Source organism: Podarcis liolepis (assembly GCF_965112155.1).
Source record: "Podarcis liolepis genome assembly, chromosome: 1".
NCBI lineage: Eukaryota > Metazoa > Chordata > Lepidosauria > Squamata > Lacertidae > Podarcis > Podarcis liolepis.
In genome coordinates, this window is record NC_139554.1 from 62,043,758 (window position 1) to 62,058,232 (window position 14,475).

A 14,475-nucleotide genomic window follows, 5' to 3' on the forward strand; every position below is an offset into this window, starting at 1 on the left:
TTCATCCTCCAGAGTTATCCATCAGTACTGAATACTCCTCACTGCAGAAGTTCATTTTCTTAACATGAGGAAGGCAATGATGGTTGTAATGGACATACAACTTATGAGAGTTATGACTTGAAATGCTCTTATGACTTGAAATGCCCTGGTTGGTCCTCACCCACCCCCGTTTTTAAGAAATATTGGTGGAGATTATCATTGGGACTGTAGTATGTGCACAGTTCCAATGAAAAAGCCAGCTCACATCCCTAGGAGGCAAATTCTGATAGATACCTCTGGAACCTTGTCTTCCAGGGTGACTAGACACCATGGAGAACACTTTTCATTGCAACTATATCAAGGGAGGAAAAATCTCCTCCCATGCATTCCAAGCTTGATTAAAATCCCCTCCGCTACAACATCAACTGAATGAAAAGATAACTACAGGGCAACTGACTTTCGGGTTTGGTGGGTGTGCATCAGTAAACAAGGGGAATTAAGACCAAGAGAGCTGAGTAGGGGGTGCTCGTGTAATCTCACTGTATACAAGTTGTACAAGTGACAGTAAAGTGTGTTTTTTTAAAAAAAACCCACACACAACCTATTGTACTGGCCCAAATATGTCACACCCAAATATAAGCTACACCTTTAAAATTCAAGGGGGGGGGGAGAGAGAGAAAGACAATACCTGAATATAGGCCCTTACTAACCCCAGGTAACCAGACAAGCATGCTGTTATTATGAATTAAATTCATTAAATGATAACACCATTCATGGAAAATAAATTAAAGCAATCACAGTCTAAAATAAATCAATTTGCTGATGCAATATATGCACAGGAATGTGATGCATAACTTTAATCATTGTTAGTACCACCAAGAATCAGAATTGAGCATTTTATAAAACAATTTGCTTTGTTTTCAATTGTTTACATTCATCATCCTATGGCAGATTTCCAGCTCTTTGCCCTTGGTCATCTTTTCTTAAAAGAAAAAAAAAATGATAACAGTTTTATTTATTTCCACCATACTTCTGCACTAAACAAATCCTTTTAAAAATCATTAATCATTTGGTGGTAGAGAACGCTGAGCAATGGACCATATCATGTACATATTTCTCAGCAACCATGGCATTTAAGCTTCATAATTTGATCACTCACCTTTGGCTATTTGGCTCAGTACAGTTTATTGAGAGGAGAAAATTGGATGTTGACAAAATCTTATTTGAGATTGACCAACTTTTTGGCCTAAACTTCAGTTGTTCCCTGTTTCCCTTAAAGGGTCAATAAGGGTTAAAACACAGGGACGCACTACTTCATCCCAAGAGAGTTAGCAATATGACTTATGAAGGTGCAGGAGTGCTTTCACAAAGTAAGTGGTTTAGTGGTTCTAACTTCTAAGATACTTCTAACTTCTAAGCTTGCTGAATCAACATCCATCTCAGATGTAATACAGCAAAGACTTTCAGGCCCGTGCCAATTCCATTCAAGAACTTTACAAATCTTAAAATATTGGGGTTAATCTGTTACTTGGTATGAGTTGGTGCGGGGGGGGGGGTCAAACCATATCAACATGAACCTTATTGGAGCACACCAGAGTGTTCCTTGCTTTTAAAATGGTCCTCCGTACATCACTTTCACCCCCCAGTCACAACATACACCACTGAACAATCCTTTAGCACTTTGTGCAGGGTGAAGACATGGTTACATTTGAAAATGAATGAAAATTGATGGTCTGGCTAGTGTTTCTTTTTCACATAGACTGGTCAACGAGCAATTTTTGTTGTTGCACATCTTCCATAGGAGTAAGCACACGTATGAGTAACTTCTAGGTGGCATGAGAAGATTGTAAATAAGCCCTATTCTGGTTTTTCATTTTTCTTTCAAGTTGGAAAAAATACATTCCCAGCTTCTAATGAGCCTATGGAATCCTTATAATTTAGACCTGCTCCGTTTTCATCGACCATAATAAACAAGTTGCATGAGACCAGGCAGGTCTGCAGTGTGCCGTTTTCTTAAGCAGAGTCTTGCTTCATTGATTTAGCTGAATACCTTTGTAGTCCCATTGTTGCCGTTTGCATATCCACTTGCATAACTTAATAGCCAAGAGACATGCTGAATTTTACTATTTTATTTTTTCCTCCCAAATTCTTTTAATGAAGATGCATACTTGACTGAGCCACTTTCATAATTTATGCTCCCAGCTGGGTACTTCCCTAGCTTTGCTGTATAATTCACTGGCTGAGCTACCTACTGGAACTTGCTGAGTTTCTACATACTTTACTGATCAAGCTGCATATTTCATCACTTGAGTTTCCGCATCTAGGTACTTTTTCTGATCAAACAGCATGCTAAACTGATCAAGAAGGAGTAATGTATTAAGGCAGGAGCCATGCCTCTGATTGTCCTAGGTAGTTTAATATCTCACTTCACAATTTCCTCACTTCTTTCTCTTTCTAGTGGCTGTATAAAGAGGATGATCATTGCATCATAAGCATACATATTTCATTTGGAAACGCAGAAATAAATAAACTTACTTTTCCTTAACAGTCACTTGGTAGTCCTAAACTGTCAACATCATTGCGTTTTGAACACCTAAGCTTTCCTTTTACTGACATTTGATTCAGTAAACAACAACAACAAAATGTAAGCATTAGTCAAGACAGTGTTGTTCCCCCATATTAAAAATGCAAGTAAGGACCAATCTGACATTTCAATAAAGCATGGCTGATAGAACTTTTACTTGCCTGCCCACAATCCATGGCATTTACTAACAGGGTTCAGGGAGAAGAAGATGTTACAAAGGGGAAGCAGGAAACAGAGATACATTTAATGGAATAGATCATTTCTCCACCCCCGCCCCTTCCCCCACAAGGATAAATTCTAATTATTATGTTGTATTTCATAGATACAAAAGAGAGCACTACAGTGCAGAGTCTACACAGAAATGACTTAAAGGATCGTGACATTATAAAGATGCAACACCAATTAGCTCCATTTATCAAGCATCTGTAATCCTGTCTGCTCAGGCTGCCCTTGGCCTTGCAAAGCTCCATATTACAGATATTTTAAAACTTGATTAATTAAAATCTGAGTTTGGGGGAAGTTAGCTATCTGTAAAATGGCCAGTTTGATAATGTGAATTTGTTAATTTGAGGTCCAATTATTTAGTTCTGGTCATATTTCTTCCATAAGTGAAGCATACATGCAGGGTATAAGCTTCCTGTTACTTCATTGCCAGAACTAGCCTTTTGAAAACCAGTATTGCTGAGAGTACAGAGAAAAAGGATTTTGATATTTGATCTGCTGCTGGTCCTCTGTAATTTAGAACTCTGATGAATGCTACCTTAATTGCATGTTTTGGTGTTTTATATGGGGATGGAGGGATAGAGGGATGGATAGTTTTTAAAAATTCACAGTCTACAAGGAAATAGATTAGCTGGTTCTTCATTTCAACCAGGGACTTTAATCAAGCCATAAAAGAGAGGAAGAAAACAGAGAGAGGAAAACAGAGAGAGGGGGGGAAATGGGACTGCTCCTGAACAAAGTCTGCTCATCCTAACTTAGGATTCAGCTATAGAGCTTCAAATAAGACGTTTTAAGTGAGTTTTAAATGCAATATACAATGTGACACTAGATGACGATGGTGAGCCTTATGGAAAATGCAATGTATTTTTAAAAATGCTTTTTAAAAAAGCATTTTCAGTACGGTTTTTATATGTATGTTGATTCCACCCTGATTTGCATAAGTATGCAGAAAGTCTTTTCAACATTGGGACAGAATTATTTATTTATTTGTTTGTTTGTTTATCACTTTTCTTTTTCCTTTACAAAAGGAATTCATAGGACTTACACCAAGAAACAAACATATACCTTAAAACCAGTGTAAAACAAAACGAAGATGAATCTAAAAATGATGAACTCCACTTTCTAATTAGGCTATAAATTGATAGCATAAGCAGCCACTCCCCCCCTCCTTAAGGTGAACTTTAGGAAAAACAAAATTGCTGGCTCGATGAAAAAGGAAAGGGCTGTGGCCTTGGTGATATTAAATTCATTTGTGCTGTCACTAATCTATCTCATACTGTAACCCAGAGATGTAACTTCTTTTTTAACTCTTGAGGGAAGGAATGACTTGTTTTCAGATTACTTTGTTTTTTTGTTTTAAATTATCCTAGTTAAATGCCTTAATATTGCATATAATGGAGTGTTGTTGCTTCTCCCTACTGTGCAATATAACTCAGTACCTTGGTTCTTAAAATAACATAATTCCTCCCTTCTCAAGAGCAGCCATTCCAAAGATAATTTCATGTCAGCCATGCATCTCCACTGAATTGTATCCTCCTTGCTTAATACAATGGCCTCTCGGGTATACAGACTCATCCATCTTTGCTATCCTCTCTGCCCTAACTCCCACATACTTTATTTGTCTGTCACTCCACGTAGAGCTAATAAGAACAGCCACATGAAAATATATCACCCCATTTTCAACATTGACTCTGAAACATTTGTTGAGCAACTTGGACTTGCAGGTAGATATTAAGTAAGAGAAGCAAGATGATTATCCAGAGATCATGGCCTTAATCTTCCAAGCAGTGTTGTGGAATTTCATTTCATGCCATGCTATAGAGATTGAAAGTCCACATTGAAATTCTTTGACAGAAAAAGCGCAAACTCACCCTATAAATCCCAAAGAGTGCACATAGGCAAGAAGAGTTTAAACGAACTTTTGCAGCTATATTTTCTTCAAGCCTGGATGCCCTTATGAAAGAGATGAAGCCTGATGGAGGATCATTACTTTCACCAAAGGGTTATCTTATAAAGAGACACAGAGCTATTGCTGTTACTCCATTTTTTCATTTCTTTTCATTTCATTTCATTTCAAACACATACAGTGCAGGGTGTGATGTCAGCACCTTTTGGCCTGCCCAGCAACTAGAGAGGTGGTTGGGGAGCTGCCCCTCATGTTGTTGTCCAACCACTTTCTGTTTGTATTAGACATTACAAGAAGAGAGTCAGTGCTGGATTTACATATAAGCTAAACAAGCTATAGCTTAGGGCCCCATTCTCTTGGGGGCCCCCAAAAAATTTAAAGGAAAAAAAAAACCTGGATGTGCATTTCCAAAATATAAGATAAAAAACAAATAAAATAAAACCTACATACAGCAACAGTGTTTTGTGTTGTGTAGGCTCCTATGATGGGCCCCGCCTGCTAGCCTGCTCCCTAAAATATCGCAGGTTTGCTCATTTCTATATATAGGGTGCCTACATTGTGCATGTGCAAATGGCTTTAGATACCTATTAGCTCCATAAATAGCATATATGGACCATAAATTATGTCCATATAGCATATATTCAACACAAAAAACAGCGACAATTTGTTGTTAACAAAGGACAGCTAGACATATGAAGGGCCCCATTACTTTCAGTAGCTTAGGGCCTCATCAAACCTAAATCCAGCCCTGGAGAGAGTAATGGGACATGGAGTCACTGTAGCACCATGTCATTTTTTTACACCAGACCTAATAAATTAAGGCCTTTAAAAATGTTTACTCATGCATTCACCTGGTGCACAAGGAAGAAATGTGCTGAGGCCAAGTAAACACATCCCATTGTTGGCATGTGGTTACATCCCAATAACCCCACCTCCTTGTGTTTCCACACACAGCCCTCACATCTTCAGAAAGAAATTCTTTGTACATGCATGGCATCAAGGGCATGACTGCTGACCATATCCTTTTCCCTTCACACACCAGGGAAACACATGAGTAGAATGCATCTTCTGCCTTTTCCTCACGAAAGCAAGATGAGATGTTGTGTTTGAATGCAATTGTAATTCTGTGTTCTGGTATTGCCCTGATTCAGTACATTTTCATTTTCTAAAAAAATTAAATAAATAAATAAATCATTTTCATTCAACTGAAAGTCTGTCTCTACATGGGAAATTGTGGCAAAAAGCCTTTATCATAAGAACGTAGGAATCTATCAGACACCAAGTCAGATCATTGGTCCATCTAGCACAGTAGAGTCTACACTAGTGGTTCTCAAACTTTTTTCAGAATAAAAGTTTGCACACGCCACAGAAAAAAAAAATATTTATTGATGAACTGGATTTTTTTTTTTAAAAAAACTATTCCTAGCAGTGTTCAGTTTACAACATGGAACACAACTACTTTATAATATGATCACGGGACATGCAGAAAGTGTAAAACAATGCAGCTACATAAGAACATGAATCATTCCCAAAATATAACTGTAAACGAGCCTCTTATATACATACCTTAAGTATGTATACAAACTCAGTGAGAGGTGTGAGCTTGCTTTTGCTGGCTAATCTCATTTATATTAGGACTAATTTGAAACAAACTCTCACCTCCTCATCAACTCAAAGAAGCCTTTGAAAATCCCTGTTCACAACAATACTGTATTTGTAAAATCGGTATTGGGGTGATACTTACCAGCTGCAGTTCAGCACCAGTAGTGCAATGCCCTATCTTTATTGAATATGTAGTTCTGTGTTCTTTCTTTCAGAGAAGCATTGCAATGCTGCTGCCTGAAGCTTTTTGTGCATGTTTGAAGCAGGGTTTTATGGTGTGCTGGCTTCTATACACACAGGGAAGTGAGTACACAGTCCAGCAAAAGAGAGAGAGAGAAAGTTATAAGATGACCTAAAATGCCAGCACATTAAACATGGGTGAGGCCTTGAGGCAATGTCATTTGTATAATCAGCATGAAATAAGTCCATATTCATTATATTAAAGCTACTACATTCATGGAATAGACCCCTTTAGAGTCCCAAAATCTATTGTTTTAATAATACAGAGACACATTTATGAGTCCTTTTGTTTTGTTCAGGTGTTCAGCAATAGAGCTGCCCTCCAAAAGTAATGAATAATACCTTAGTAAAATTGTCTTTCAAAGTCCCCTTGTTTGGCCTTAGAAATGTATAGCCTCATTGTTCTGTTAAATCACTTTCCTGATACTACACAGTAGCAATTATCAGTAGCCTGTAAGATGCTTACGTTATTCATTCTCTGAATTGCTATAATATACACCTGCACCCAGTGAAATGCTGCAATATAACTGTTGGAATTAAATAATCATGCAGCTTTGACTTAATTTGTGCTAATTCTTGGTATTTGGCTAAATGCTGACCGGCAGTTACTTCAATATCTGTTGAACATATTTCTTGAACTATAATAAAACCATGTTTTGACTCTGCTGTCGCAGCAAATGAATCTCATGGGGTGTCCAGATCACTGTCTAGTCCTGTTGTGTTGGATGAGTTTCAGTTACTAAGGCTCAAAGATGTGGATGAGGTGCTTGGACTGATTAGGTAAATCACTTATGCTCTGGACTCTTGCCCCTCTTGGCTGATAAAACAAGCAGGGAGGGGACAACTGACTGTGCCAGGAAAGTGACTAATGCCTCCTTGCGAGAGTGGGTGGCCTTGCCTGCTTGCTTGAACAAGGCAGTGGTAATATCACTCCACAATAAACCCTCCCTGGATTTGGAATATCTAAGTTACTATTGTAATGGCTAGTTGCTAATATCCCCTTCTTGGGCATGGTTAAAAGTAATGACATTCTAGGGTATGTACAGAGGGTGACACCCAATGGCATCATTTTGCTTATGCAATGGACTTCTCCTTCCACAATGGACTTCCATTTAGCCTGCTGTGATTGCCCAAAATCAAAGTGGATGTGATATTGGATGTGATTTTGGATGTCACTGATGATTCTAAACTGGCTAATGCAAAATGGAAGTGGGGGCGGTAGGCACCAAAAGTGGCTTAATGGGTCAGATTCAGGCCATGGGTTTTCCACAGAGTTTACAGTTTTAGCCTTGTCTTTTCAGTTATCCATGGCAAGTGAGACTAATCCATGGAATGAAAATAATCCTTCTGAAACTGATCCATGCCTCTACCAGCAAATTAGGAGAAACTCCTTTATTGTACAAAGGAAAGTGATAAACTATGTCCAAGACACCTTGGAGGGTCTACATTGGAAAAGGGAACTTTGAAGGGACACCTTTGGGGGCCAACATTGATGCCGAAATCCAGCATCACCTGAGCTCTGCGAGTGCAGCTTTCTCCCAATTGAACTGCAGAGTGTTTGAGGACTGGAACATTTGCAGGGAAACCAAAATGCTTGTTTACAAAGCTATTGTACTACCAACCTTACTATATGCTTGTGAAACATGGACCACTTATAAACGCCATCTCCAGCCCCTTGAAAGATTCCATCAACGGTGTCTCCGAAAAAATTTACACATCACTTGGGAAGACAGGCAAACTAATATCAGTGTACTGGAAGAAGCAAAGATCACCAGTGTTGAAGCAATGATTCTTCAACATCAACTTTGTTGGACTGGTCATGTTGTGCAAATGCCTGATGATCATCTTCCAAAGCAACTACTATATTCTGAACTTAAAAATGGAAAGCGTAATGCTGATGGTCAACAAAAGAGGTTTAAAGACTGTCTCAAGGCAAATCTAAAAAAATGTAGTATAAACACTGACAACTGGAAAACACTGGCCTGCAAGCGCTCCAGTTGGAGAACAGCCTTTACCAAAGGTGTCATGGGCTTTGAAGACACTCGAACTCAGGACACAAGGGAGAAACGTGCTAAGAGGAAGGCACGCTTGGCAAATGCACACCATGATCAACTCCCACCCGGAAACCAACGTCCCCACTGTGGAAGGATGTGTGGATCCAGAATTGGCCTCCATAGTAACTTATGGACTCATTGTTAAAACCATGTTTATGGAAGACAATCTTACTTGGCTACGAGTGATCACCAAAGAAGAAGAAGAAGCTTATCTTATTTTTGTAGCCTTTGTGCACAATTCTCTGTCCTGAACTTCCAGCTCCCAGGGACATGCTGGAGTACAAAAATGGTGCCTTTTGGCCACTGGGAGGAGTACCACTGCCTTGAACATCAATGGTAAACTGTGTCGGCAAATTTTTAATCCCTTTTAACCCTATTTTACACCATCTTTCTCTGAAATTCCTCTCCCATTTTCTCTGCCTGTGGATAAGGCAATGGAATGGAGAAAGGCATTTTGGTCCACCTACAACCAAAACTACCTAGATGAGGGAATGAAAGAACACCACCCAGCTGCCCTGGTTGAATATCTTGTCCACTCTTATCATTTGATTTCAAGGGTTTTGCAACTTACATCCGTGAAGTATCAGACCAGTTCTCTAAGATGGATAGATATTGTCAATGTATGAGAGCCAGAAGGATGTCTGAGAATGGAAGGATGAGCCAAAACAACAGGAATTATTATATATGTGTAGCTTCAGCAGTAGCGGCTGTGGCAGCCTAACTTGGATGAGATCAAGACCTGCTTCATAAACCTTATATCTCATCTAAGAAGAAAAATGCTTATCCATATGTGAAAGGATACATTGCTCATGGCACAGTCGATTGCACACAAGGCTGTTAGTCACTCCACTTTGGATGGAACTATCACTCCTTCCCAAACTATGCAACTCTGGGTTGGCATTATATTTTGGTTTTGCCTCTGCCAATTGACACTGATGGGGTTATTGTTATTGTTCATAAGTAAAAGCAGCTGGTATGTCTGACAGGTTGTCAATACTCCAGGCACTCATAGCAAGAGAGAGGAGGAGGAAGACATGGTGGTTTGAGAATTGTGGTATGTTCAGCATAGTATCCTGTTTCCACAGTAACTAGCTCCAAAGGGGCCAAGATGAGAAATCATGCTGAGAGTGGGAGGGATCCTGTTCTTTGCTTCTAACATTTTATGTAAAAACTATATGGTTGTGGGGGTTTTTTTATTACATCCACACACAAAAATCTGTTTCCTACATTGTAACATGTTTCGGTATTTACTTAATTGTTCCATATTTTGTAAAACACATGAACTATAATCCCTATGAAAGATCCCTGATCTATCGGTGTAAGACAAAAAGAATGCTATCAAAAGGAGTGGAGCACTTGCATGCAAGAAATGCAGATGTGTAATTTGGGTTGTTTGCTTCTGTACATATTGTGACTCAACTTCTGCTGCAAATAGACCGATAGGCTGCTTGGTGGTCCAGTCTTGAATGCTGTCTTCTGTAAGAAGATGGGCTGTTGAAGTTCACAACAAGGAACTTTGGAAAACTGAAACTTTGTTTTCTCTTGAACACCCCATGTGAACAGTTGGAAATCTTCTGTGCAGATTACTCAAGCTAAGTTGATCCTACAGTTACAAAAAAATAAGAATAGTATGGGAGGCAAGACTGCAGTTTCATTGTTCTTTTGCTTGTGTGGTGGCCAACAGCAATCTAACTGGATGGCAGACAGTTGGGTTTCATCTATGGGTCACATGCTGCCAAATCTTAGTGGGTCAAAGCAGTAGTTCAGCTGGTTCAGCATTCTGTTTCTCACAGTGGTCAACATAAAGACAAGAGCTCTCTCCTGTTGTTGCTACCAACAACTAATTCTTGAACTCCAGACTTAAGAGTCTCTGTAAAGTCACTATTACTATTAGCCATTAACTCATGAACAATCACAGTGCCTGGAGACAGAGTGTCAGGTCATGTATCCACAGCAGTGACCAGAGGAGGAATGACTGCTGGGAGGAGTGCAGGAAAAAAAGAAATGCCATGGCGCACCTGTAGCAGTAAAACTGGATGCCTTCCTCTGCCCCAGCTGCAATAAAACATGTCTCTCCCTTATCTGTCTCTACAGACACAGCAGGTGCTATAAATGTCCAGTGGTTTGACTTTAACCCCAAAGGCACACTCTTCCATTGTCTCCCAAGACAGTAGGATGCCAACACTGTTTTAACTCATCCTCCATGATTTTCTCTAAATGCCATCAAAGTTAATGGCCATTGTTTCATGTGACAATGATTTTGCAACTCAATCAGCAATTCCCAACTTATTATAAACAATGTAATATTATAAACAGCGCTATTTCAGGGCCTGCTCTCACAATCACCATTTCCCTCTCCTTTCTTATTTCCTGTTCCTCCCCCAAACTCCTCTTTCTCCCACTATTGCCACTAATATAGTTATGACCTAAGTGGGGAGTATTTAGAACATTTATAATAAGAATGCAGGAAGTATTTTTTGCATAAAATTGTCCTGTTGCATGAAATGTTACATATGTTTGAAAATATCACAAAAATTGATGATACTAGGTGTCTTGGAAGTCACTGCTTATTTATGACAACTTCTTGATATTTTGATACACCCCAGGAACACATTCTAAATATCTTGGGAGAAGTGTGGTTCAGATTCAAATGATTTCCCATAGAAAGATAGAACATGAAACTGTACATGTGAAATAGTCAGCTACCCTGCATCTCTAATACGGTTGAAGTTCCACACTGCGGTTAATTGCCAATTAACACTCTTTATCTCAGCAAGAGAAACAAGAATGTACTTTTATTAAATAACACGAATAAATGTGTGTGGATAATATATTTTTTTTGCAAAGAAAATAATTAAATACTCTGTTCCTCTCTGAGAGTTTTCCTGTTTATTTGCCACAGATAATTTCCATTATTTTAATTATGACATAATGATAATGCTATGAATTAGACTCTTTTACAGGAAATAATGGGTCTGCATGTTTTCATATCTGTTCTGTAATATTTGAAGGGGAAATTCTTATTTGCATACTTGTTGAAAATGTGCTCCAGAGCACCACCCAGCTGCACCTTTCCGAGATACATTTCTAACTCAAATCTTCAAATGTTACAAAAGATATGGGGTTGATGTGCTCAGAAACTCTTGGACCATTATTTGCAGTTGTACACTACTGGACTGAGATACAAATTATGATTGATTGGTTGAATCACGATGCCATGGTTTCCCTTTTCAGGTTGGCAAGACTTGCTTAGGAAACCAGAACAATTCAACCTCTCTTCAGCTAAAGGTGGCAGAAACAGACCCAGATATGCAGGTGCTAATCTTGTTGTCTCTATAAATACTGAGCAAATTATAAAATGTGAAGATTTGTTTTCTTCAGTTGTTTTCCTTTCTGAAACATCTGCATTCTGAGAGATGTCTGAGTGCAGTAATTAATGAAAGCATTCCAAAAAATGACACCCAGGGACGATCATTTGACAGTTCTCATAGACGGCACCACACTCCAAAACAGATGTCCTTATGACCCCAAGACTAGCATTAGTGTGTTGGTGTGGATGTGGTGCATGAGGAACATGTTTCTATCTGTGATGAGAGTGCCCACTTGCAAAGGATTTCTGGTCTAATGTATATCAGGAGGTTTTGACTAGCATAGAGATTGCTATAGAAATGACCTCACTGCTTTCATTGTTAAATATACGGGCTGGTCATAATAAATGATTATGTTCTAAGGAACTTAAAACAAAGCTGTTGGCAGCAGTCAGAATATCTATAGCACAAACGTAGGAGACTTTAAAGGGCAGATAATATGTGGTATAAAATTGCATGGATCCTGGAAAAGATAGGACATAATACAAAGATCTCCAATACTTTGGAAGATCCAGAACATTTATATGTTTTGTATCTTGGAAATATTTTATATTTCCCTCAACTTCAACTAACCATCAGGACACTTTGGTGCTATCAATGCAGGCTATATGGATTTCTTCTTATTATTATTTTTACCAATGCCTTCTGACCTTGATGATGTAAAAATTAAGAGGATGGATGTATTTTCTTAGAAAGCATAAGGTTTGCAAAGCTGTTCCCTTCCAATGAGTACTGATATTGAGAATTACTTCTTCTGTTTACAAGCTATTTATTCCACAAGATTTACATACTACTTGACTGTAATGAAACCTCAAAGCTGTTTGCAGCAAGGATTAAATAATACAATTATCAGTAAAAAAAAAAAGGAAGAAGTTAAAAACAGCTGCAGTATATCAACATTCAAAAATAATTAAAATCAATGATAAGCTAAAACCAAATTAAAGCACGTCACCATTTTACATGTCTGGATGAGCTTACCTAAACAAAAATGTTTTTTGCAGGCTGAAATTACACCTGAAGTTACAGGCTGAAGTCTCCCTAAACACCCTTTCCTCACTCTGGTGTTTGTTTTTCCTTCCCCCTTCATCTCTCCCACCCCTTACTTGCATGGCGAGGCCCGGGCCCCACAGTTTCCTTAGAATAATAAACACAATGACACAAATATTTAGGTTAATGGGAGGCAAAAGGAGGTCGCCCTCTGGCCATGCCACCATTTAAACAGCAAGCAGCCACACCCCCTAGCCATTCTGATTGGTCAGCTGGGATGTGTGACACGGTCAGGAGTCCCTATGACATGGGTGGCATCCCTCCGCCAACAGCTGGGACACTGGGAGGTCCCAGATCCCATTCCACAATACTGTCCCCCGGGAAGGGGAGCAGACCTGTCTCACATCTGACATCATGTATGGCGGGTGTACATGGGTTCCTGAAAATAGCCTTGTGGATGAAATGGGGAGGAAATGCCAGTGAGCAAGATTTCTCTCCTCTTCTCCTGGTTTGGAGTGAAACAGAAAAATCCCCCTTGCTGGTGCTGAGGCTCTGAAAGCCTTGCAAGGCAAGTGATTTGTTACCTGCCTTTCAAGGGAGCCTGGGTCTTACCAAAGGAAATTTTACCACTCTCTTTTGGGGTAGGGAAATATCACTCATTTATTTTATTGCATTTATTTATAAAAAGAAATATTTATATACTGCTGTATCATAAAAATATACCATGGTTTACAGCGATATAAAAACATAAAACCAAACAATAACATCCTAAAAGGTTTTTTAAAAATGTTGAAAGCAATAAAATAAAATAAAATAAAAACAATAGACCATTGTGGGGGGATGTACTCTTAATTGCCCGCATAGGGCTAGCACAATAGGAAAGTTTTCGGCAGGTGTTTAAAAGAAGATACCGAAGGTTGGAGATTCCTTGCAACACTGTGCTGCAAGTCCCACTTGTAATATTTTAACACTGATTGCATTTCTCTCCCTCTGTTAACAGAAGTCACACAGTCCTCCATGGATGAAACCAGAAATTAAAAAATCAACAGAGAGAAAAGAAAACAACCCTGAAGCATTGGCTAAAATCAAGGGAAAGACTCTGTAAACATTACCCAGCTCTCTTTAAAACGTTCTTCATTTGCTATCGTCTTCATCTTTTTAGTCCAGAGGCATGAAAATGTACCAGGTTTCTAAAGCATGCAATTTTTTCACTATTTTATGGATGTTTGTAAATTAGTCTAGAGATTTCTGAAATAGATTGATTAGTATCTTTCAGCAATAATCCAAGAAAAATGGATGTTTGAGGGAAAAAATGCTTTGTAATACAGTCCAGTTTTTTGAAATATTATTCTGCCCTGATCTGTAACTTGCTTATTATAAATCACTCTGTTTTGTAAAGAAATGCTATTAAGAATTTTTATTTTATTAACCAATCCTGTTTCATAAGTATCATTATTGCATATCGAGGTCGACAAGTAACTTTGCACACACATGCACACATTCAACCCGGTTTTGGCAAGGTGCCTGAAACTC

At 38.7% G+C, this 14,475-nt stretch overlaps 1 protein-coding gene across 5 annotated transcripts in view; it reads left to right on the forward strand.

Moving 5' to 3' along the window:
- Positions 1–14,246, forward strand: part of LUZP2 (leucine zipper protein 2) — a 326,571-nt gene extending 312,325 nt beyond the window's left edge. For all 5 annotated transcript variants that reach the window (XM_083464752.1, XM_083464751.1, XM_083464749.1 and 2 more), the window contains 2 exons: positions 11,822–11,902; positions 13,943–14,246. In XM_083464752.1, coding sequence (XP_083320878.1) covers positions 11,822–11,902; positions 13,943–14,047 — 186 coding nt within the window. In that variant the 3' untranslated portion in view covers positions 14,048–14,246. The remainder of the gene's footprint in view (positions 1–11,821; positions 11,903–13,942) is intronic.
- Positions 14,247–14,475: the final 229 nt, after the last annotated feature.